This window comes from Acinonyx jubatus, chromosome A1, assembly GCF_027475565.1.
Source record: "Acinonyx jubatus isolate Ajub_Pintada_27869175 chromosome A1, VMU_Ajub_asm_v1.0, whole genome shotgun sequence".
Classification (NCBI taxonomy): Eukaryota; Metazoa; Chordata; class Mammalia; order Carnivora; family Felidae; genus Acinonyx; species Acinonyx jubatus.
The window spans coordinates 77,366,443-77,388,945 of NC_069380.1; the positions used below are offsets into that span (position 1 = coordinate 77,366,443).

General features: G+C 43.7%; 1 protein-coding gene across 3 annotated transcripts in view; it reads left to right on the top strand.

The window, feature by feature from the left end:
* Positions 1-22,503, top strand: part of MYO16 (myosin XVI) — a 605,690-nt gene that overhangs the window by 106,571 nt on the left and 476,616 nt on the right. Inside the window, exon 1 of one of the 3 annotated variants that reach the window (XM_053217786.1) lies at positions 13,041-13,635. The exons of 1 other annotated variant lie outside the window; for it this stretch is intronic. In XM_053217786.1, the coding sequence (XP_053073761.1) occupies positions 13,608-13,635 (28 nt within the window). In that variant the 5' untranslated portion in view covers positions 13,041-13,607. Of the gene's footprint in view, positions 1-13,040; positions 13,636-22,503 lie in introns of those variants that run through there. One more of the 3 variants, XM_027065212.2, reaches the window with a different exon arrangement.

The window sequence follows — 22,503 nt, forward strand, 5'->3', positions numbered from 1 at the left end:
TGCAATCCCGACTTCCTTATCCATTTTCTTTGCTCAGCTCAACTCCATCCCCTTCTATCCCAAATTAGAATGAGTCACTCTGTCTTCGGGGCTCCCATAGCACAGCATGAAGCACTTATTTGGCCTAAACAATTGTGCCAGATTTAGCTAACGACGTTCATGCATACCCTCCTTTCCCCAAGACACTGTAGGTCCCTTGAGGATGGGACCCATGCATTTTTGTCGGTCATCTTGTCCAAATTAGCCTCTAGGGAAGGGGTTTTGTGCCCAGTAGTCTTTCAATGACTGTTATTAAATTGAGTATTTGAAGAGTAACGTGTTCAAATGAAAATTGAATATGTAATAGACATTAAGGAGAAAGTCTGTTCCCTTTGTCAATATCTTATGCCCAAGTAGCAAAGCCGATTAGCAGGCATTCGGAACCAAATGAAATGTTTTGAACTAAGTGCAATCCTAATTTGTCTCGTGAATTCTAATATCTTCGCTGTTACTGTATGTGCTTTTGGAATTTGCGAAAACAGTGGACAGTCCCTGTGCCATTTTCTCTTTTAGTTGCCCCTTAGCCTGTTGGTGATGGGGCATAGGATGATACTGACACGGAATCGGTCCTCAGGCAGCTGGTTTGGTTTTTTCCCTTTGTGTGTAAACCAGTCTCTGAGTGAGTTAAACTGAAGATTCTTCTCCTTGCCCCTAAGGGAACTGTGAAGGTTTTTAGTGCAGGATCTGAATTCCTTCCTTACTACTCTAAGCCGTTTAAATGCCATATTATTTTAGGAACTTTTTTTTTTTTTTTTTTTGAGAAAAGTATCAGAATCTATCAGTAACTCAGTGCAAGAGACAAAAGGCAGAGGAGAAAGCTGTTAGAACCTAATCAGTTCTCTCCTTACAGTTGGATGCAGGGGACACCAGGAGAGCGTCAGAGCAAAGATAAAGAATGGCCTAAGTAGATGTTTATTATTAATGAAAACACCACCATTACTGTATCCTAACTATACCAGGTACACATTGTTTTTTATTAGTGTGTTGATCAAACAACCATGTGCTAGGCAGGGAGGATTCAAAGACAACTAAGGCCAGGTTTGCGTTCGTAGGTTAGTGCAGGAAAAATAGGAAATGGAGACTTACAGTGTGCAAAATGTATGATCTAATAGAAGCAGAGCAAATTAGCTGAGTAGGAGGGAGATACCTCTCCCTGCTCACATCTTGCCTGCTGTATATTATTTTCCTCCTCTTTTTGTGCATGTGCTGTCTCCATTTCTGGCGTCAGTGCTAAGGCTTCCCCCCCGCCCCTCAGATTTTTCTCTCCCTGGTGATCTTCTCATACCCGAGGCTTTCATACCTGTGATTCATAAGAAATACAGTTGACCCTTATACGACACAGGGGTGGAGGGGCGCCGACCTCCCCCCCACAGAGTTGAAAATCTGTGTATAACTTTCGACTGCCCCAAACTTGACTACTCACAGCCTACTGTTGACCGGAAGCCTTGGCAGTAACGTAAACAGTCGATCAACACATATTTTGTATGCTGTGTATCATATACTATGTTCTTATGGTAAAGAAAGCCAGGGAACAAGAAAATGGTAAAGAAAATCGTAAGGAAGAGGAAATACTTTACAGTGCTGTGCTGCAAATGTTCCCTGTGTAAGTGCATGCGGCAGATCAAGCCCAGGTTATTCAGGGTCCGCTGTATATATTTGGTCTTTATCCCTGTTTCTGCGACAGAGCCCCTAAAACCCTTGGAATTTCCTAAGTGGTGAGAGCCAGGAAGATGTCCTTCGTTGCGTTTATTAGGTGGCTTTTGGAAGGCACTTGTGGTGGGGGCCGGTTGCCAGGAGAACCAACCATGTGATTGGAGGGTTGTAACTTTCAGTCCCACTATCACCTGAGGGGAGGGGAGGGTGCGGGCTGTTTCAATCAGCCGCCTTTGGGCAGTGATTTAATCAATTATGCATATAGAAGGAAGCCTCTATAAAAACCCAAAAGGACAGCGCTCAGAGAGCTTCTGAGTTGGGGACGCTGGTGCGCTCCGTTGGAGAGGGCTTGGAAGCTCCTCGCCTCTTTCTCATACCTGGTCCTACACGTCTCTCCCATCTGGCCTTTCTCGAGTTCTGTCCCCTCACAGTGAATTGGTGATCTTACAAGTACTGTGTTTCTCTGAGTTTTGTGAGCAGCTATATAGCAAATGAAGGAGGGGATGGTTGGAAGCTCTGACTTATAGCCAGTGGGTCAGAAGTACAGGCAAGGGTTACGGGGACTGGTGACTGGCATCCGAAGTGGGGCAGGGGAGGGGGAAGAAGCAGTCTTGAGGGACTCAGCCCTTAACCTGTGGATCTTACACTGTCTCCAAGTGGACCGTGTCAGAGTTGGGTTGAGTTGAGTTGAATGGTGTAGGACGCCTGTCGGTCTCCAGAGAATTGTTTGGTGTTGTATGAGAAGCACAGCCCACACCCCCCACATTGGAATGGGTCCAGGGACCCAAAGTATCTATCAACTATGGATTTCAAGTGCCCGTTGTCAATCCATTGCCTCCTAAGAGCTACGTAGACCAAATAACCCACTCTCTGCTAGAGCGTTTCCCTAACATTCAAGAAGCAACCCTAACTCACTGTCTCTAAGCTGAGCTCTTGATGTCTGTAACCCCCCACCCTGGTCCTCAGTGCCCTGGGTGGTCTGGTCGTCTGCAGTCTCTCAAACCCTGATGATGAATTGCCCCCAGATTCTGTAAAATGTGCTTCCTCAGTAGATTAGAGACTGCCTTGTTTCCTCCTTTTTATTTTATTTATTAAGTATGAATTTAAAGAATCCAGAAAAGCATATCATTTCGTTTTCTCTGTCTGAGACCTGGTCACAGGCAGCGTCTCTATCTGTCCCCCGGCTCTACCGCAGGACCCGCCACCCTGCCTCGCAGTATGGACACTATAAAAACAGTTACTAATGGCTAAGTAAAAGAAGGAGTGAATGGAGACCAAAACCCAGCAGCAGCACAGGCCCTGTGCATGGCAGAGGCACTGTAATTATTGGTTGAATTGACAAACGACGGTTTTACAAGGATTGAAGGACAAGACATTTTTTTAGGTTTATTTATTTATTTTTTCAGAGACAGAGGCAGCTGAGCAGGGGAGGGGCAGAGAGACAGGGAGACAGAGAGTCCCAAGCAGGCTCCACGCTGCCCGTGCAGAGCCCAGCGAGGGGCTCAAACTCATGAACTGTGAGGTGACGACCTGAGCTGAGATCAAGAGTAGGATGCTTAACCCACTGAGCCTCCCGGTGCCCCAGCGAAGGAGAGGACCTTTTGAACACCTCCTGTATGTACTTTGTATTCTATTGGGGACATTACTTAGACTTTCCAGCCACACAGAATCCCGTATTGCCTTTCCCCAAACCACCCCTTGCTTTTCTGCTCCTCTGTCCCACCGATGACCTCACCAAGCAAATGGGGCACCACTCCTTTTCTCCCTTCTGCATCTCCGCTCCCGCCCTGGCAGGCTCACAGTCATTGCTTCCTTCCTGAGAATTTGTCCCGGCTGCCTTGTCCCACCGCCACGGCTCTCTTTCTAGGCCTCATGATGTCTGGCTTGGACTTTTGTCAGAGCTTTTAATTTACTTCCCTTCTGCCCGTCCTGTCTCCCTGGGAGCTCTCCTTCACAGAGTCTCACGATTTAACCCATTTGTTTAAAATCTGCTAGCCACTCTCCATCAACTTCAAGAAGGGTCTTAACTGGGTCAGGGATCTCTTTGGAAAGCTGTGGGCCCTCTGGCAAGAGTCTGTGGAAGGCTGTGGGATTCGAGATTAAATAAAGATGGCCGAGATGATGAAGCATTTTGTGGCCACATGCAGCATCCGTAGTAATGTGCTCTTGTCTGTCTCTTCAGGTTCAACTCTAACCCCTTCTTAAGCCTCAGTGCCCATGTCCCCGAAATCCAGCTGGCGTATAGGAGTCTTGAGGCGCTGTGCCTTTGCTTGGTGCCCTGTCCTGGAAACCGTCTTTTCTTACCTCTTGTGAGCACCATTCTTCCTGAATGACACTTACCGCTTTGCTTCCATGACACTGTGTTTATAGTTTGCTTTTGCATTGGCCGTATTCTATTATAATTGCCAGTTTACCATGCTAGGAAATCACTCTAAGGGCAGTGACTAGTCTGTGTTTATAAGTGTATGCATCTGCGTAAATCTGTGGAGCCTGTCGGCCAGTGGTTGTCGAAACGATAAATGTAAGATGAATTACCTTTGTTTTATACCCCCTTGGAAATCTCTTTTGGTATATATACCTCTTGCTGCTGTGTTTGGAATTATGTTACTTTTTGCAACCCTTAAAAAATTTTAGATGTAATTTTGATACAGTAAAAAGCATGGATCTTACGGCTCAAAGCTTCATATACCTTTATATCTCTCTATATTTATATTTGTGTCAAAACATGCCTGATCAAAATATGAAACCTTTCCATCATTCTGCAATAGTCCACTTTTAAAACTTCTGTCCTCACAAATTAGTTTTACATGGTCTTGAACTTCATGTAAATGAAGAGTTAACATTTGACACCCTCAAAATACCCCATCAGGTTCATGTGAGACTTTTATTTTGGTGATATTTCTTCGCACCCATGGCATTACATCCTACCTTAAACCACTTAATTAACACCTCCATATTGGGGTCTAGAGATGTGTATGAACATCCTCCGTGCTCTGAAAATAATTCTGTAATATTAACAGCCTGCCTATGATTGCTAGCAGCTATACTATGTTAAATTGAAAGAAAAGTCTATTAAAGTTGTTATGGCTTAGCTACTTTATAAGAATTTAAAATTCCCTACCTCTCTGCCTCTTAAATCCTGTATATAAAAATGTATCCCTCTTCCCTCTAGTGAGTCCTACTACTTATCTGTAGATCTTTTCTTAACACTTCCCTTCCGTTTGGGCTCATGGTTGACTGACCCCGCACACTGCAGTGCTGCCGTGATGGATATGCTAGGGCTTAAGAGTAAACATCATTGTATTAGCATCATATTAGCATTTTGAGAGAAAGCCCACATAGGACATAAATAATCCATAATGGGATGCAGAAGCAGAAGGTATGGCCCTCGTAAGTAACTGTAGTTCACCCAAGCAAAGAACCAAGGGGTGGGGGACAGAGAAAGGGGAGGTGATTCACCCATGTTTGATCCCCAATTGCTTGTTTTCTACCTTCTGTTCCCCACCTTCTTGCCTTCTTCGCCTTTTCCTTCTCTGTAGGTCCTTTCTATGGGCAGCTTCCCTCACTCTCTCTTCTCTCTCTATAGGTACATAATAGGTAGGGCTGAGTTAATCAAACAAAGGTGGTTGGTGGTGCGAAAGGCAGTAAGGAACGTTCCACACGGAAGAAGTATGTGCTCAGGGTTGAGAGTCTCTGATGCGCTCTAGAATCTGAAAGGAAGGCTTGATCCCCAAGCTTTGAAAGAGGGTGTGACTTATACTGTGGCCTGAGCGTCTTGGTGGGTCATCATGTGCTCTCGCTGTTGTGTGATTTTGGACATCTTGCTTAGTCTTTGTGACTCAGTTTCTTCTTTTGTTCAAAAAAAAGAAAAAGACGATAGTACCTACTCTGGAGGTCGGTTATGAAGATTAGGTAACTTGGTACGTGATAGTGATGAGAATAGTGCTTGCTACATGCTAAGCACATTTTAATTGCTGTACGAAATTAAGCCTTCAGAAGAAATTTGAAGTCACTTCCTAAAACTGTTCACCGAGAAGCTTATTCATGATTTACTTATTCTGTACGACTGATTTGAATATTTATTCTGGAAGTGCTAAAGGGAACGACACTGTGTGTATTTATATTTTTGACTACCTGGGTTTCAGGACGATTCTGATATCTGGGACCCAAGCCACCCTGACGGCAACAGGGGAGGGGTGAAAAACAGGGGGAGGAATAATTCGGGTGACTGTTTCTGGCACCCCTGACTCTCTTCTGATGACATTTCTAGGAGCAGAACTTGTGGAGTTTGGGCTCCTAGAGATCATTCTAGAATTGGTGATGGGAGGTCAGTGAAAATGGCACATTAGATCAGATTAAGTCTGCCCTTTCTGAGGATGCTGGGAAAGTCAGAAACGGAGGGCTTATAAAGAAGAAAACAAACTCAGGGAGGGGACTTTGACACAGGTGAAGGGGCTTCCGGTTTGGTTGAAGGATGTGCCGTCTGCTCTCCCCACGCCCCACTACCTTTGCTCCGGCCTCCAGCCCCCCTGCCATGTGTTCCCTGCACAGGTGCCCATTGAGATGACCTCCCCCCCCCGCCCCGCTTGTTGTCTCCTGCTGCCACGTCTCCCTCCAGCCAGTGGTGCTCATAAATTGTACCTCTCACCACCCCCTTCCAGCACCCACGTGAAGGAATAGAATCACCTCACCCCTGTCTCCAGCCTGGACTCTGCTGACTTCCCTGGGTTCACCTGTCACCTGGCCGTTCCAGGAACTTCTCCTGCAGTCACGCCCAACTGTTTTGTTTCCTAGTCTGAGCCTGTCTTGAATGTCCCCATGTCACCCTGTCTGCCCACCTCCTTGGCCAGATTTCTTTCCACTCACGCTCAGGTGTCTGATGAGACGCCCCTTCTTCAGGAGTATTATCCAGACTCTCAAGCTTTGGTGATCAGCTTCATAAGGCTGTCCATTCAAGATACCGTGCAGAGTCTTCCGATAATTCCTACTTCCTGGTCTACAATCTTGGTAAGCTCCCTAGGGCAGGGTCTAGGCCCAATTTGTAACTGTCACATGCATCGTGCATGCACGTGTTTCCAGGATTGATGGAATTCTGTGAAGCTGAGCCATGTATTTGGTGCCTGGCTCATAACACACATGGAACAAATGTTTATGGAGATCGGGTTTCACTAGTCATGGATGTCTGCACGGCCATACCAAAGGGTGGTGATGTCTTCGGGGCAGATCACATAATAAATATTTTCAATAATATAAAGATAGCACTAGGTCAGTGAAACTCAGGCGTGTACACGTCGTTTTGAAAATAATGGCTGGGAAGGTCCAGTGCCTAGCCAGCCTGTGCGTAAGAATTCTGTGTAGTATGTATCATCATCTCCAGTTTTCATCTGAGGAATTTGAACCTCAAAGAGGTAGTGTGACCTTTAGGGAGTGGCAGAGACAGGATTCAGATCTAAGCCTGTTCCCGCAGGTCAGTGTAAGAAGGGGCCACCCACTGGAGGAGCCTTGGTAATAGAAAGGAGGTGCCATCTGCCCTTGGGGCTTCATTTTGCCGGCGGAGTTTTACCTGTGTTTATAGCTTCACTCTGAGAAGTTCCTCCAGTTATCCCTGGGACAGAAAAGTGGGGGTTGTTGAGAGAGAGAGAGAGAGAGAGAGAGAGAGAGAATATGTTAACAACTCTTCTCCAGCAAGAAGAGAAGTTTCCAGTTATAACACCCTAAAATATAATAATATATAATATAAGCAAATGAGTCTGGGGTGATTACTCCCCAAATCTCCCCCGAGTTATGCTCTACCTTTACCTTCTAAGGTGTGATTATATCCTTGGGCATGTTAACCATTAGCCCAAGGCTGACAGTGCTCCTTGACTCGACAGCCCCATGTCGAGAGCTGCCCCATTACTGAAGATGGAAGGAGAGGCTCCAAAGTCAGTTTCCTCAAAATTCCTTTCATATTTTTCAGGAAAATTGAGATGATCTTTTACATCCTTAAAATACTGCCCTGGAATTGTCTCCTTAGTGACAATTGTGAATACTTCTGCCCACTTAGTTGAGCCTCGTTACGTAGGCCATCGCTGATCTCTGCAGTTACCTTTGTTGTCATGCAAAGTCCCTTCTGGCTGCCCGCCACTTGCAGAAAGCTGTGTACTCCCGCAAATGGATTGAAAAACAAGGCAGAGAATGCTTACTTCCTCTTTTGCACACCTGTACCTGCATACACACACACACACACACACACACACACACTTACTGCAGTCGTACAGACATTAACACTGTCCGTGTCTCATTTATGGGTAGGGATGCAAACTTGTGTTCACTGTGAAATTTTGGTGAATTAGAGCAATGTCTGAAAGTGGGCGGGTCATCCTGAATGGTTGCTCCACACACGCTGGAGAAGATTTCAAAGTGCTGGTAATGTTCAGGTGAATCCATTTGCAAAGGTTTGCAAGTGTCCTCTCCTAGGTAGCTTATTTAATTCATGCTCATTAGAATCCAACGCATTTCATTTTCTTTTTTTTTTAATTTTTTTTAATGTTTCTATTTATTTTTGAGACAGAGAGAGACAGAGCATGAGCAGGGGAGGGGCAGAGAGAGAGGGAGACACAGAATCTGAAACAGGTTCCAGGCTCTGAGCTGTCAGCACAGAGCCCGACACGGGGCTCGAACTCACGGATTGTGAGATTGTGACCTGAGCCGAAGTCGGACGCTCAATTGACTGAGCCACCCAGGCGCCCCAAACACATTTCATTTTCATTAGGGAGGTAGAAATCACAAAGGGAGTGTGAGTAACCAGATGCCTCTATGGAACAACTGGAGAGTCACATATAGCCTTTGTGTGTGTGTGTGTGTGTGTGTGTGTGTGTGTGTGTGTATAAATCGATATATATACATATCCATTTCAGTGCACATATATGCATATGTTATATTACTCTATATTGCATTACATAAAGAGCATCTCTCTTTTGTGGAACAATTTTTTTAAAAAAAAATTTTAAATGTTTTTATTTATTTTTGAGAGAGAGACAGAGAGAGTGGGAGAGGGGCAGAGAGAGAGAGAGGGAGACACAGAATCCGAAGCAGCTCCAGGCTCTGAGCTGTCAGCACAGAGCTCAATGCTAGGCTCGACCTCATGAACCGTGAGATCATGACTTGAGCCGAAGTCGGGTGCTGAGCTGACTACCCAGGTGCTCCAGAACAATTTTAAAATTGCATTCTTTTTTACTTTGCATTGCTCTTCTATGAAAATATTAGTGCTAATACTGATGAATATTTTCCGGCCTTTATATTACATGTTCACATTCAGGCATTAAGCAGTGCTCAGCTGGGTTAGCATCCTCAACTGCTCTGCTGTTATAGAAAGGGTGGTCCGTGTTAACCTGTCCTGTCTTTCCAGCCATGCAGATCCAGGTTGTAAATTCCTTCCTCTGTTCCCCCACGATTGCCTGCATCTAAGTTAAGTGTCTGCTTGTTCTGATAGGAGATTTGTGGGACTGTTTGAAGGTGGGGAGCCAGTGATTTAACATACTGGCTGAAATATAGATCAGTCCCAACAGGTGGCAGACTATGAAGAGGGAGCCGGTTAGAAAGGCGGGGGGTCTGATCAGTCAGGCAAGGCAGGCTTGATCCTGGTCCTGAGGCATCTGTGGGATGACCAATGAGACCGATTTTCTAGCAAATACTGAGTTTGGTGATGCTCTTTCTTTTTGACAGCACACGTTGTTCTTTCTCTGCACTCTTCAGAAAAAGCCCCCTAAGTCTTATAGGGCCCCCACTTACTAAACCAGCATTATTCTCAGGAGAGAAGGCGGTGGCTCCCATCTACTAGATTAAAAGCATTCAGTATGCATGACAGGTGATACTGTAAATTTAATTCCCAGCCATTTTGTGGGGGTTATGTATGGAGCAAAACCTGTGTGTGATTTGTTTCACCAAACCCCAATATTTCTCTGCCCCCACCTATTCCCAGAGCAGAGGCAAAGATGCCTACATCATAGAGCTTGAATTTGAATTACAATTTGCGCATGGATTTATAGCCCCACTTGGCATTTTTATAGTAATTTACTACATACACGAACCCTACATAAACTAGTGGTGTTTATAAACTTGAGTTTTACTCCCATCGTTTGATCAAGTGTGAAACTTACAGGACTATTAGATTTAGAAGTTGTCTATGAAAAGACTGGCATAATAGATCTGTCCCAATAGAGGACTAAGCAGAATGCTATCTCACCCCGTGAGCTTTCATTAGGAAAACTGTTTTGAAACTGGTGTATTTCACACATCCCACTTTAAAAGATATTTAGTAATAATTTGGATGTAAATTTTAAAAAATAACAAATAAAATAAAAAAGATATTTAATAATAAGTGCGTAATTTTCAAATGCTCGTCTGGCACAAGAATCATTCTCCTTTCATATATTTTTTTGGGGGGGCCAGGAAATTATTTGAAAAAAAAATCTGGTGTATAATGATGCTAACATTTGAAAGGAAGAAATCATGTGTTTTCATCAGAAATAGTGTGAATAGTGAGCAGCTGTTGGGCGCATAAAAGAGAAAAAAATAATTTCTCTGTTACTCCAAATTGCTTTTGAAATATTATGTGTGACATTCAAAGAGAACAATGGGTCATTGTGATAATTCTGAAAGATAATGAAATGTTTTGTGAGGGTGTAACTTTTGTGACTGAGAAAAGCAACTTCTTTTAATGTGTTTGCTGAGCACAGTCGGCAAGAGAAGTTACTAATAATGCAGCTAATCCATCGAAGTCTTTCCTGACTACCATCACCATTGCTGATGTTATGTTTACTGAATCAGATCCAAAGAATCCTGAACCTTTCAGTCTAATCTCCTAACACCGAGTTTGTGCTTCTTAGGGGTGGGCAGAGATCACGAAATACTAGCCAGTTGTAAATGACCAGTAGTTTTCTATTTTATAAAAGGAAGTGAAGTGAAGAGAGCCAGAATTATTTTCTGTTTTTATTAATGCCTACATACATTTTTTTTGTTTGCTAATGAAGATTAACATAAAGCTGTATTTCTCTGTGGTTGAACGTACTTCTACTAGTGTTTTGAATACAAGTATGTGGTTTTCAGAGATAAAAGAGAGGAGAGAACTTCTTAATCTGGGGGGGGGTTATCTATATATCCAGCTCATGCGTAAGAAGCAGATCCCGAGTATTATAATAAAGGTAGAATACATCTCTTAGGGTAGCCTCCTTCAGCTCTAAGTGGATCGTATATTACTCCTTTGGGTCAGAGATCCATGTTTCCCATCTTGTAATTTCTAGCGCACTGCCCTGCGCTGCCCTGCGTGACTGTCTAGATTTCACCAGGTGACAAGCGCTATGAGGGGAGGAACGACACCAACCTTCCCGGTGTCTCAGTGGACAATGACTTGCCGGATATCTGTGGAATAAATGAAACAGAGAATCACAAACGCATTTGGTAACAAGCCCCTCAAGTATGGGGAGAGATGTTAGTGTTCACGGGGGATTTTGTTCAGAGTTCTGACTTGAGGGGGTTTTGGGTTCGTTAATAACAGATTGTTGGGCCCCAATCAATCCTAGTTTCAATAACATATTTTCTTTGCCAAGCGCACACCATGCTTTATCTGAGTCTCCTACATTAATTTTTCCTTTCGAAGAGGGAATGGTGTGATAGAGCTCAGTTGTCTTATGCCGTTTGTTGAGAATGTATTATGTGAAGACATGCAACCTGCAGAACAGTAAGAAATCTGTATATTTAAGGAAGGTAGGTAGACAACATACCTTTGTGTAAAGGAGGGCGTAGTGATATCTAGGTAGATAGCACCTTCCCCAGCGATGTTGGGCCACGTTCATATACATAATTCCTGTCTGTGTATATGAAGACTTGTCACGAGGTGAGAGCCTGGCTCTCTGTTGGGTAACAGACATGCGTGTTCCTGAAACAGACAGGAAATCTTAAATAGTAGGCTGTATCTTCCTTGTATATAAAGGCAATAGTTAATTGTAGAATGAATGAATGAATGAATGAATGAGAGAATGGATGAAGAATATGTATGACTGGTAACAGTTCAAAATCCTCAGTCCAGTTCCTGGGAAAACAAGTTACTGTGTCCACTGCAGTCATTCAGTATATGCTGTCGTTTCCTCGTTAATGCTGATGGTAGCCTTTTAGTGCATGCCGACAGTACAAACCAGAATCTCTGTAGATGTTTTTCTGACCTTTGGAACAAAGGTTAGGAATTGTACTTCCCATGTGTCCGTGAGGAAACTGAGGCTCTAGATAAAATAACTTGTTCAAGTTGGTACTCCAGTAAGTGATCGAATCTGGATCTGAACTTGGGTCGTCCTGACCCAGACCTTGAACTTGTTCTTCTAGATATCATACTATTTAAATGGCTGAAATGGGGGTGCCTGGATGGCTCAGTAGGGTCGTCCTGACCCAGACCTTGAACTTGTTCTTCTAGACATCATACTATTTAAATGGCTGAAATGGGGGTGCCTGGATGGCTCAGTAGGTTAAGCATCCGACTTCGGCTCAGGTCATGATCTCGAGGTTCATGAGTTCAAGCCCTGCGTCGGGCTCTGTGGTGACAGCTCGGAGCCTGGAGCCTGCTTTGGATTCTGTGTCTCCCTCTCTCTCTCTCTGCCCCTCCCTCACTCGCACTCTGTCTCTCTCTGTCAAGAATAAATAAACATTAAGGAAAAAAAATTAATGGCTGGAATGATTTCTCATTGAAAACTTAAGTCACGACCCTTTGTTGCATAGGTTTGCATTTTATAATCTTTCTGCTTAATGGAGGTGTTTCTCTTAAAGTTTTGCTTAGTAAGGGAATCCCACACCTAAGCTTTTGCCATAAAAGGATGTACACATTTAACCTACTTGTTCATATTTCTCTTTCCAATGCCCTCAAAATCTGAAACACAAATTCTAGACTGTGTCAAATCACCTGCAGAGATCATGATAAAAAATCTCAATTTGTAAGAACAATTAATTTGCCTCTGTAAGTGACTTAAACATGACCTTCATCTTCTGCTAACGTGGCTATTGCAGGATAAGCATGTTATTTATTCTTATTGCAGTAATCCTTGAAGACCACATATCTCTCTCTTTCTGATTCCAATTCAGTCAGACTTCGTTCATCCGGTCGTACAGTGATATCCATCACGGTCTGCAGAGGTAGCAGAATCCTAAATTTGTAAAGCTTCGCAAACCACAAGCTTTTTTGGGGGCTAACTGAAGTTTGACATTCTGCGTGTAGAAAACCGAAAAGATGTGTTGTGAAATGGAATGTCATTTCCTCATTACGAAGAGGCGGACCTTACGACCTCCGATTCTAAGAGGTGGTATTTTGAGGTCCTGCTCTCCGTTTCGTGTTCACACACAGCAACTGGTGGTAACTAAAAATAGTGTGCTGTGCCACCGGCTAGGAATCTGGTCACATTGGGCTCACGGACAATGTGCACGAATAAGATTTAGGATCCCTGGTTGGGTTTCTTGCCTCCAGCCCACTCATCAGCTAGTTTGCTGCCATTTGCAAGCTGTTGAAAAGCCATTAACAGGCAGGACCAGGCGAGCCGCACTGCAGCACCTCTGTGCGGGCAGAATGTGGCTGCGTGTGCGCACCAATTAGAGCGGACGATCCCCGGGACTGTGGCACTCGGAGCCCTGTCAATCATTGGCGCTACAATAGCACGTGCAGCAGTGGTGGCCCCAGATCCACCCGGGAGGGGCTTCTCCGAACTCCAGCTGCGGCATGCGAATGAGTTTGAAGCTTTCTGCAGGATCAAGGAACAGAGCCTCGGTTCGATAATCCATCCCGGGGTAAACTGTTACCTGAGGAAGGGCTCTGAATAATGCATTGCCTGGGGACTCCAGTTGTAGCCGAAGACAATGCTGGAACCCGGAGCGAGATTGCTGTCTGAGCTGGAAAGATGTCTCACTATCATTTTATCAAGTGCTGTAAGTAAGCTTGACATTTTGCTCATATGGCTGTCTTCTTGAAATATTATTCTGTGCAGGTGCCAGCATCAGGGCTGGTCTTCCGGCATGCCACATGCAGAAGGGGGGCATGGAACGGTGACTTTGAAAGATGTGTTACATGCTTGAATGTATTTCCTCTTAATTTCAGGTTCAGAAATTGTTACACTGTGATCCAAATACTGCCGGTACAGAAATCTTTAAAACTTGACCTTTTCAGGAAACATACACACAGCAATTAAAAAAAAAAAAAAAACAACTAGCAATTCGTGAAAAGGGATTTTTAGGATATTTCTGGGTATCAGCCTATGATAATACAGTGTTTGCAGAAAAACTTAGTTCACGAATGTAGGGCTGAAACCATTTGGTTACTGTGTTTCTTTCAAATTTTACTGCTTCTTCCTGCTTCAAAGCTCAACTTGTCAGCTTGATCTTTCCCATTATCCTTGACAGTAAACTTTTGTCCTTGCATCGTTTACCTTGGAGTGCTCAGGGACTCGAGTGACATCTGTACCAAATGCTCTGCATGGACGCTAGCATGGTGAAAACAGTTTGTCACTGGCTTTTCTGATGAGTCCACAAAGGCTCTCTTCAATGCCTGATTTTTTTAACGATTTTCTGAGCTAGATAAAAAGCTGCATCTGAACCTTCTCTGGAAGATAATCATGAAGAGGGAAACATTTATAGCAAAAATGGCTTGCCAGACACACATGCTTTCTCTTGTGGCACTTCTGAAAACTTCTGCACATGTATGTCCTCGTCTTAAAGTGACATATGACATTAGTAGAAAATGGTTTCCTCTTAGGACGAGGGTTTGGTTGGCAAAGGACATTCATTACATGTTCCATGTAAAGTAACGTTGTTCAAGGGAACGCATTTTGAACGGATCTTGAGTTTTGCACTAAAGGAGAGTGAAAGATAATGATAACTGAGAAGGAAAAAAATCTCTACCTTTCTTTTGTCTTCCGTGGGGGATGTATATAGGAATGAAAAAGAATCTATGATTAATGAGAACAAAAAACGTCTCACTCTTCACCAGACCCCAAAGAGGCATGTGTCTGGCTTGCAGGATAATTTTAGTTCCAAAAGGAATTCATTGATCAGCTTGTAAGTTTGAAGATTAACTCTTTCATTGATACAATTGGGGATGTGCAGCAGCTTTAGGAATTATGGGCATAGTTTTTTTGTTTTAATCCCTGAAATCCTGGGGTTATTGTCTTGGTGAAATATATGTAGGATAGCACTGCATTAGCACAGTGTCATTATTTCTCCTTCCTGTGCCTCTGCAGAGGAAATTCCTTCAACCCTCTGCACCATTTCTGCAAGGAACCTGGGTGATCGCCGGTCAGAGTGAACACACCTGGTGGAAGGTAGCCGGGAGAGCTGGGCAGAAGCCCAGAGGGACAGAGGGGCATGAATTGGGGCGGTTCCGAGAGCAGTTAGTCACCAAATACAACGTGAAGCTGCCCCTTCCTGCCTTATGTTACTTTTGTTTCAGCTGCATGATTTGAGTTTAGAATTTCAGAAAATTAAAAGAAGCGATGATGTCTGGTCAATGGTAGTGACTGGAGTTAATTCTTGCAGCCTAGATGAAATGTAAAATGAAAGAACAGTGAAATGTTTCAAATACCTGGGGAAAACGCTCCTGATGAATTTTATCAAAGTAATTGCATACTGCTTACAAAAGATCGGACCACGTCCTACGCTCGGTGTTTGGTAATATCTATAAAGTGGAAAAGAAGCAGGGAAGTGTCAAGAACGGACTTCCGTGGCGGACTGGTATGGTGTGCTAATGGAGGTCAGAAACTATGTTTCATTGTGTGCCCCCGGTCAAGGGCACTTCACAATTGGGCTGGATCTTGGAGGATGAAGAGAATATAGAAGGAAAAGTGGGGGCATGTCGATGCGGGTTTGTCGCCCAGAGGGTTTGTCGATAAGGATCATAATCCACAGCTTTGTTGTTGTTCTCAGTGGATCGGGTGTTTCCGTATTGTGTTCCCTTGATCCTCATATTGGGAATGATCTATTGACAAGGCGAATTGGCCTGTGTTCCTCACGTCATCTCTTCCTGGCATCAGCGTCCACATGCCCATCTTTTCATTGTGGCCCTGGTTTGTCACCACGCTGTGCCCGCTTGCAACCAGGTAGCAATGCAGGAAGTGGTCGAATTCCAGGGTAGGAGTAAGAACTTGTGAGAAAGAGTCCCCTGTGGGCCTAGTAAGGGAGCCTTATGTCTGGATGTCGGGAGACCAATCAAGAATGCTTACATGGAACTTTTAACTTCATCTGGGGAAATACTCATTATTCAGTGTTAAAGCATGTATGTACTGAAGGGTCTAGGGGCACCTGGGGGCCTCAGTCGGTTGAGGGTCTGAATTTGGCTCAGGTCATGATCTTACGGTTTGTGAGTTCAAGCCCCACATCAGGCTTGGCTGTCTGTGCAGAGGCCACTTTGGATCCTTTGTACCCCTCTTTCTCTGTCCCTCCCCTCAAGGTCTGTCTGTCTATCTGTCTCTCTCTCTCTCAAAAATAAAAACATTAAAAAAAATACTGAAAGGTCTAAACTCAAATTCTAACAGTGGAAGTCTAGCTGATGCAATAATCAGTTTTTATAAGTATAATTGTATATATCATATAATTATTTTAGTTATAATTATAATTATTCATATATAAATAGAAAACATAAGTATTAGATATTAATTATGACTATATACTGAATATAATTATTTGTGTAATTAATTCTAACTATGGAATTCTCTGTTACTTTTATGAATTAGCCCAAATTGTCTATAGTGGGCATGTTTTATTTTTTAAAAAATTGCTTTTAAGTATATTTATTTTGAGAAAGAGAAAAAGAGAGGGCAAGCAGGGGAGGGGCAGAGAAAGAGGGAGAGAGAGAATCCCAAGCAGACTCTGTGCTGAGGCCCAGTCCCACCAACTGTGAGATCATGACCTGAGCCGAAATCAAGAGTCTGATGCTCACCCGACTGAGCCACCTGGGTGCCCCGGCATGTTTTACTTTTATAGTCGGAAAGAAAACTTTAAGAGCATGTCAGAGAGAGAATATATAGAGGAAGAAATCGCTTGGACCCACATCTCCACCCACATTCCTTTCTCATGGCGTGGGCTCTGGCCTAATTCTGCATGTTCCATATCTCTTATATAGAAGAGTCGAAAACTAGAGTATAAGAATTTCCCATGGAAGCACGATATCGCTGGAAAGCTCTGGAGCACCACCACAGAAAGTGCTGATGCTTCCGGGATCTCTGTGGCCAGGAAGTGTGTTTGGACGGGTCTGTCGTGCGATTCTGTCTGAGTCACGCCTGGTGGGTGGCGAGTGAACCCGGCAGGTGCCTCAGTGAGGTGCAGGCAGGAGCAGGAGGGAGGAATGAGAGTTCTGGGCCACATGAAGGCCCGGAGCTGTCCTTGGACTTACTGTTCACCACGGGCACAAGCGTGAGGTCCGCCCTGCTCCGGCCTCTTCAGTGCCTCGGGAACAGGACCTGTGCCTGGCCTGTGTCTCTCCCGGTTTTACTTCTCCAAGTCTGTGGGGCTGGACAGCACTGTTTGCAGTAGGAAGGGAGTGGAAGCTACTTCACATGAATATACTCCAGAACCATTAGTTCACTCCCGGCACCCAAACATGAATTCTACAACAAAGGCTGCTATTTTGCATATTAAAAAAATTTCACAATACCAAGGTCACCTTAGTTTTCCTCTCCTCGCTCGTTTTCATAAACGCTCCTTCCACCAAAAGGTCCTCCCTGCTCGTTTTCACTGGTTAGGCCTGCTGCTCAGGTGTTGAGAGCCCCCCTCTCCCCCCCCCCCCCCCCTCCGCTGCAATGCTGCAAGCCCATCGACACGCCAGGACGCTGGTCCCGGGACCGCCTCACCCCCTGGGCGCACCCTGTGCCCGGGTCAGGCCTGTGGTCCTTCCACGAAACGACCCCTTTGGCCTCATCTTCCCCTTGCACTCAAGCAATGCATGCCTAACCCAGCTGAGCCCGGCGTGTGTGTGCGCACACCTAGCTGCTGGATGATCCCTGAAGGCGAGGTCCGGGCGAACGCAGGCTTGTTTCATGTCAGTGTCGGACGATAACCTCCCCCTCGCTCCTCCCGTGCTGCATGTGGTTGCTCACACCTAGAAGATCCTTAAATTTCCCGCCCAAGAAAACAGCCGTCAGATGCAACTTGGGCATCTTCCCACCAGTAAGTCTGTGAAGGTGCTGGTGTGTGAATTTCCCTCTGCCCGCCGTGAGTTGCTGCTCCGTGTGTGTGTAAAGAAAGACACGGTGCTCTAGACCCTACCCGCTCTTGCCTCCCTCCTTCAGTTACCCCTGCTTTCTGCTCCCTCAGTCGCTTCTCCTCGGAACGTGTTTTGTACATACAGGGCCCAATATACCGACTTTGGGTAATCAGTCTCCCTTGACCTTCCTGGCCGCCAATGCATTTCTTTGCTTTCATGGTCACTCTTGGAAAACTTGCCTACACACTCTCCCTCTTGACTCTACAGATTGTTCCACTGACCACGCCACCGAATCCGTATTAGTTAAACGTTCTTTATGTGGCAAAATCTGGTGGACAGTGGTCCTTCCTATGTTCGTTAATTTCTCACTCCGCTTCTGCCTCTTCTTTGGCAATTCTTGGGACTTTCTCGAAACTGTTTCAGTGGCAGCTCTTCCTTTGAATCCTTGAGGGCTTCTCTTCTTAGAGCTTGGTCCTGACACTTTGCAAAATCCCTGGTTGGCTCATCCATTCCTGTGGCTTTAAACCTCATCTGTATTTTCCCAAATAACTACCTTTAACTCAGATGTGTCCCCTTCTCTCTTAACCACATGGGCATCTTTTCTGGCCAGTAAATATGTCTAACTATTTTTGTTTTGATTGCTAAGTAATATTCCATAGCATGTGAATTATTTATTAAGCCATTTATTTATAGACTTCTCTTTTGTAAAAAAAAAAAAAAATGTTTATTATCTTATTTTGAGAGAGAGAGAGAGAACATGAGCACAGGAGGGGCAGACAGAGAGGAAGAGAGAATCCCAAGCAGGTCCCATGCCATCAGTGCAGAGCCCAAAGTGGGGCTTGAACTTGTGAACTGCCAAAACCACAAGTCAGACACTTCAACGACTCAGCCACCCAGGTGCCCCTAGACTTCCCTTTTTGATAGGAAATAAAACACTATGTTTTAGGATTTGGGCTTCTATTACTAAAGTATTGATTCACAAGGGCAGTGTTGTTGAATCAAATGGTCTGTGCCATTTTAAGTGGCGTAGAAACTGCCAGATTTCTCTCCAATAGGCTGTGGCACTTCAGATTCTCACCATCAGCAGAGGAAGCCCATCCCTGCATCTCTGGCATCCCGGAATGTGGTCCTTCTTCAGATGCTGTCAGCACCTTCTCCCAAAGGTGTAATTTTATTCTACCAATAATGAAGGTTTCCCCCATTTTGTATGAGCCCTATTTCTTCATACTTGTTCTCATTTGTTGATTGGATTGTTTATACTTTTCATTATCAACTGTATGTTATCTTTTACATTAGGAAATACCAATATTTCCTTGAGCGTGTGCTGAAGAGAGCTCTCCTATTTTTCTCTTGTGTTTTTGTTTTGGGTGTTGGTTGGCATCTAAAATTGTAATAATTTATAGAAACAATGTCTCCTATGGATTTTGGTTTTATTTATTGCTTTTGGTTGTCTGTTTTAAAGTTAAATGGTTAGTCGTTGTCTTATTTAAGCTTTTATTTTTATATTTTAAGTTCTGATCCTTGTAAAAGTTAATGTATGGTGTGGTGTGAGATGAAAGTCACCCCCTTCTATTTCTATATGGGTCGCATCCACTGAATTGTAATTCCATTTTTCTCATATTTTAATTCCAAAATGTCCTTGCATAAATTTCTAGTTTCTGTTCAGTTACACTGATCTATTTGCCTCGTTCACGAGCATACTGTTCTGATTTTTAAAATATTTTGTTAGGTGTTCTCAAATACTTATGTTTTCGTTCAGTATTAAATTGTTCAGCTAATCTGAAGTGAAAAAAAAATTCTCAACCAGGTTTAAAAAAAATTCACCTTGCAATTTATTTATTTATTTATTTACTTATTATTTTAAATGTTTATTTATTTTTGAGAGAGACAGAGAACAGGGGAGGGGCAGAGAGAGAGGGAGACACAGAATCTGAGGCAAGCTCCAGGCTCCGAGCTGTCAGCACAGAGCCCGATGAGGGGCTCGAACTCAGGGACCATGAGATCGTGACCTGAGCCGAAGTTGGACGCATAACCTACTGAGCCACCCAGGTGCCCCATACCTTGCAATTTAAATTTTGTAATCTTAGTTTTTTTTTAATGTTTATTTATTTTTGAGGCAGGGAGAGACAGAGCACGAATGGGGGAGGGTCAGAGAGAGAGGGAGACACAGAATCGGAAACAGGCTCCAGGCTCTGAGCTGTCAGCACAGAGCCCGACGCAGGGCTTGAACTCACGGACTGTGAGATCATGACCTGAGCGGAAGCCGGATGCCTAACCGACTGAGCCACCCAGGTGCCCCAAATTTTGTAATCTTAGAATAAGATCTGTAGATCAATAGCACCTACGATTCTACTAAAATTAGTTTTAATACATAGCACAACTGTTCTAAATGGATACTTCTCTTTATAACAGCATTGATAATATATGAGTATTTATATAAGAATTATAACAATGATTTAATATCTTGTGAACACTGCTTTATTGAATGTTATCGAAATGAAAGAAAACATGAATAAAGCTCTCACACTAGTGATCATCTAGGACCCCTGAACCTAACACAATTAAGAAAAAGATAGAAATTAAATATGCTGCTGAAGGTAAATCTTTTTTTTCCCCAATGTTTATTTATTTTTGAGAGAGAGAGAGAGAGCCAGAACATGAGTAGGGAAGGGGAGAGAGACAGAGAGAAGGAGACACAGACTGAAGCAGGCTCCAGGCCCTGAACTGTCAGCACAGAGCCTGATGCGGGGCTTGAACCCACGAACCGCGAGATCATGACCTGAGCCAAAGTCAGACGTTTAGCCGACTGAGCTACCCAGGCATCCATAAAGATCTTTATGTTTAATGTCACATGTCTATATCTATGTACAACTCCAAATCTAATCTATATCTCTCTATATAACAATATAGAAATATAAAAATATTTCATGTATATGTATGTATATATATATTTTTGTTATCAGTCGTAAAATGAACAGTTGAAGAATATCAGTACAGTGATATGTCTGTTATTCAACATTTGACGGCATTGTTCGTATATTTCACTTTTTATACAGACTCGGGAATGTCATGGCTGCTGTGTCCCAGGGGTGCATCCAATACCCGTCTCTTTGTGTGTTGCTGCAGTTTTGGCCTTACATTATTCAAGGCTTATCATTGTGTATGGAGGGTTCCACACCTGTGGTCTCACTTGACATCTGTTAGTCTAATGTGATGCCCTCTCTTTCTGTAGGTTGTTTGGTGAATGAAAGGGGGCTTTTTATGCTCCCAGTGGTTGGCTCACACCTCATGTCACTTTAGAGACATAAACATGCCATGGTAACTTAACTGAGTTGAATAGATGAAGTTGATTACATTTTTTTTATCCCATTCATTCCTATATTTATGAATTCGGTAATATATACTGAATTCCTGTTCTTTTCCAAGGACTGGTCTGCGGGCTAAGAATCCAAGGGCAATCAAGGCAGCTAACATCACTCCCGCCTTGAAATTCCGATTACAGTGGTGAGACAGAGCAAGCTAGTCAACAAGCAGATGTAGATAAAAAAAATTTTGGTGGCAGCAACTGATGTGAAGAAAACAAAGAAGTTTAAAGATTTAGTAAGTGATCTGGCAGCAGAATGGGGTGAAAGTCCATTTTACATAGTTTATAAAAGGATGACCTCTAAGTGACTGAATGAAGTGAAAGAACCAGGATGTGACTATCTGTGGGAAGGGTGTGCCAGGCAGAGTGAGTAGTAAGTGCAAAGGCCCTGAGGCCGGGATGGACATGTTGCTAATTCAGAGAATCTAGGCTCTCGGAAGCTAACTTTTTTAAAAAACACTTTTTTAATACTTTCCAAACTCATAGATAAATACTATTCTTTATTTCATTGCTCTTATCTGTTCAAGCTAAGGGTCTGTAAGTCCACTTACCTTTACTTCCAAACTTCTTTCTTTCTTTCTTTTTTTAAATTGAAGGTTACTTTTTTTTAATATGAAATTTATTGTCAAATTGGTTTCCATACAACAGCCAGTGCTCCTCCCCACAGGTGCCCTCCTCGATGCCCATCACCCACCCTCCCCTCCCTTCCACCCCCCATCAACTCTCAGTTTATTCTCGGTTTTTAAGAGTCTCTTATGGTTTGGCTCCCTCCCTCTCTACCTTCCAAACTTCTTTAAATAGGTATTTATATACGCCCCTCAAATGCCTTCCTACCTAATGACTACGTTTTAGCTCCCGCTTCATTATTGCGTTGAAACATCAAACCCTTTTATGTGCCTCATTTACCTCCAAATGTTTACCTACTTTGACTCTGTGATCATCTCTAATTTCTTAACTTTTTCCTTGCCTGAAAAAAGTGCTGGTGGAAGTCTTTGACTCATTTTCTTCCAGATTCCTTGCTTGTCTCCCTACTTCACACCTGTTGCTTTCAAATGTCTCCATCCTTCACTTATGCCCAGACATGATGCGGGACACCCAGCTTCTATGGGCGGATAGGTTTCTTTGGTGCGGGAAATTCACAGTCTAGAGGGGAGATTGGAAAGTGAGCACTCATGTTTCCGTAAGTCGGAGTTAGGGGAGAATGCAGAGCAAGGTGCCTGGTTCTGCACCGGGGAAGGCG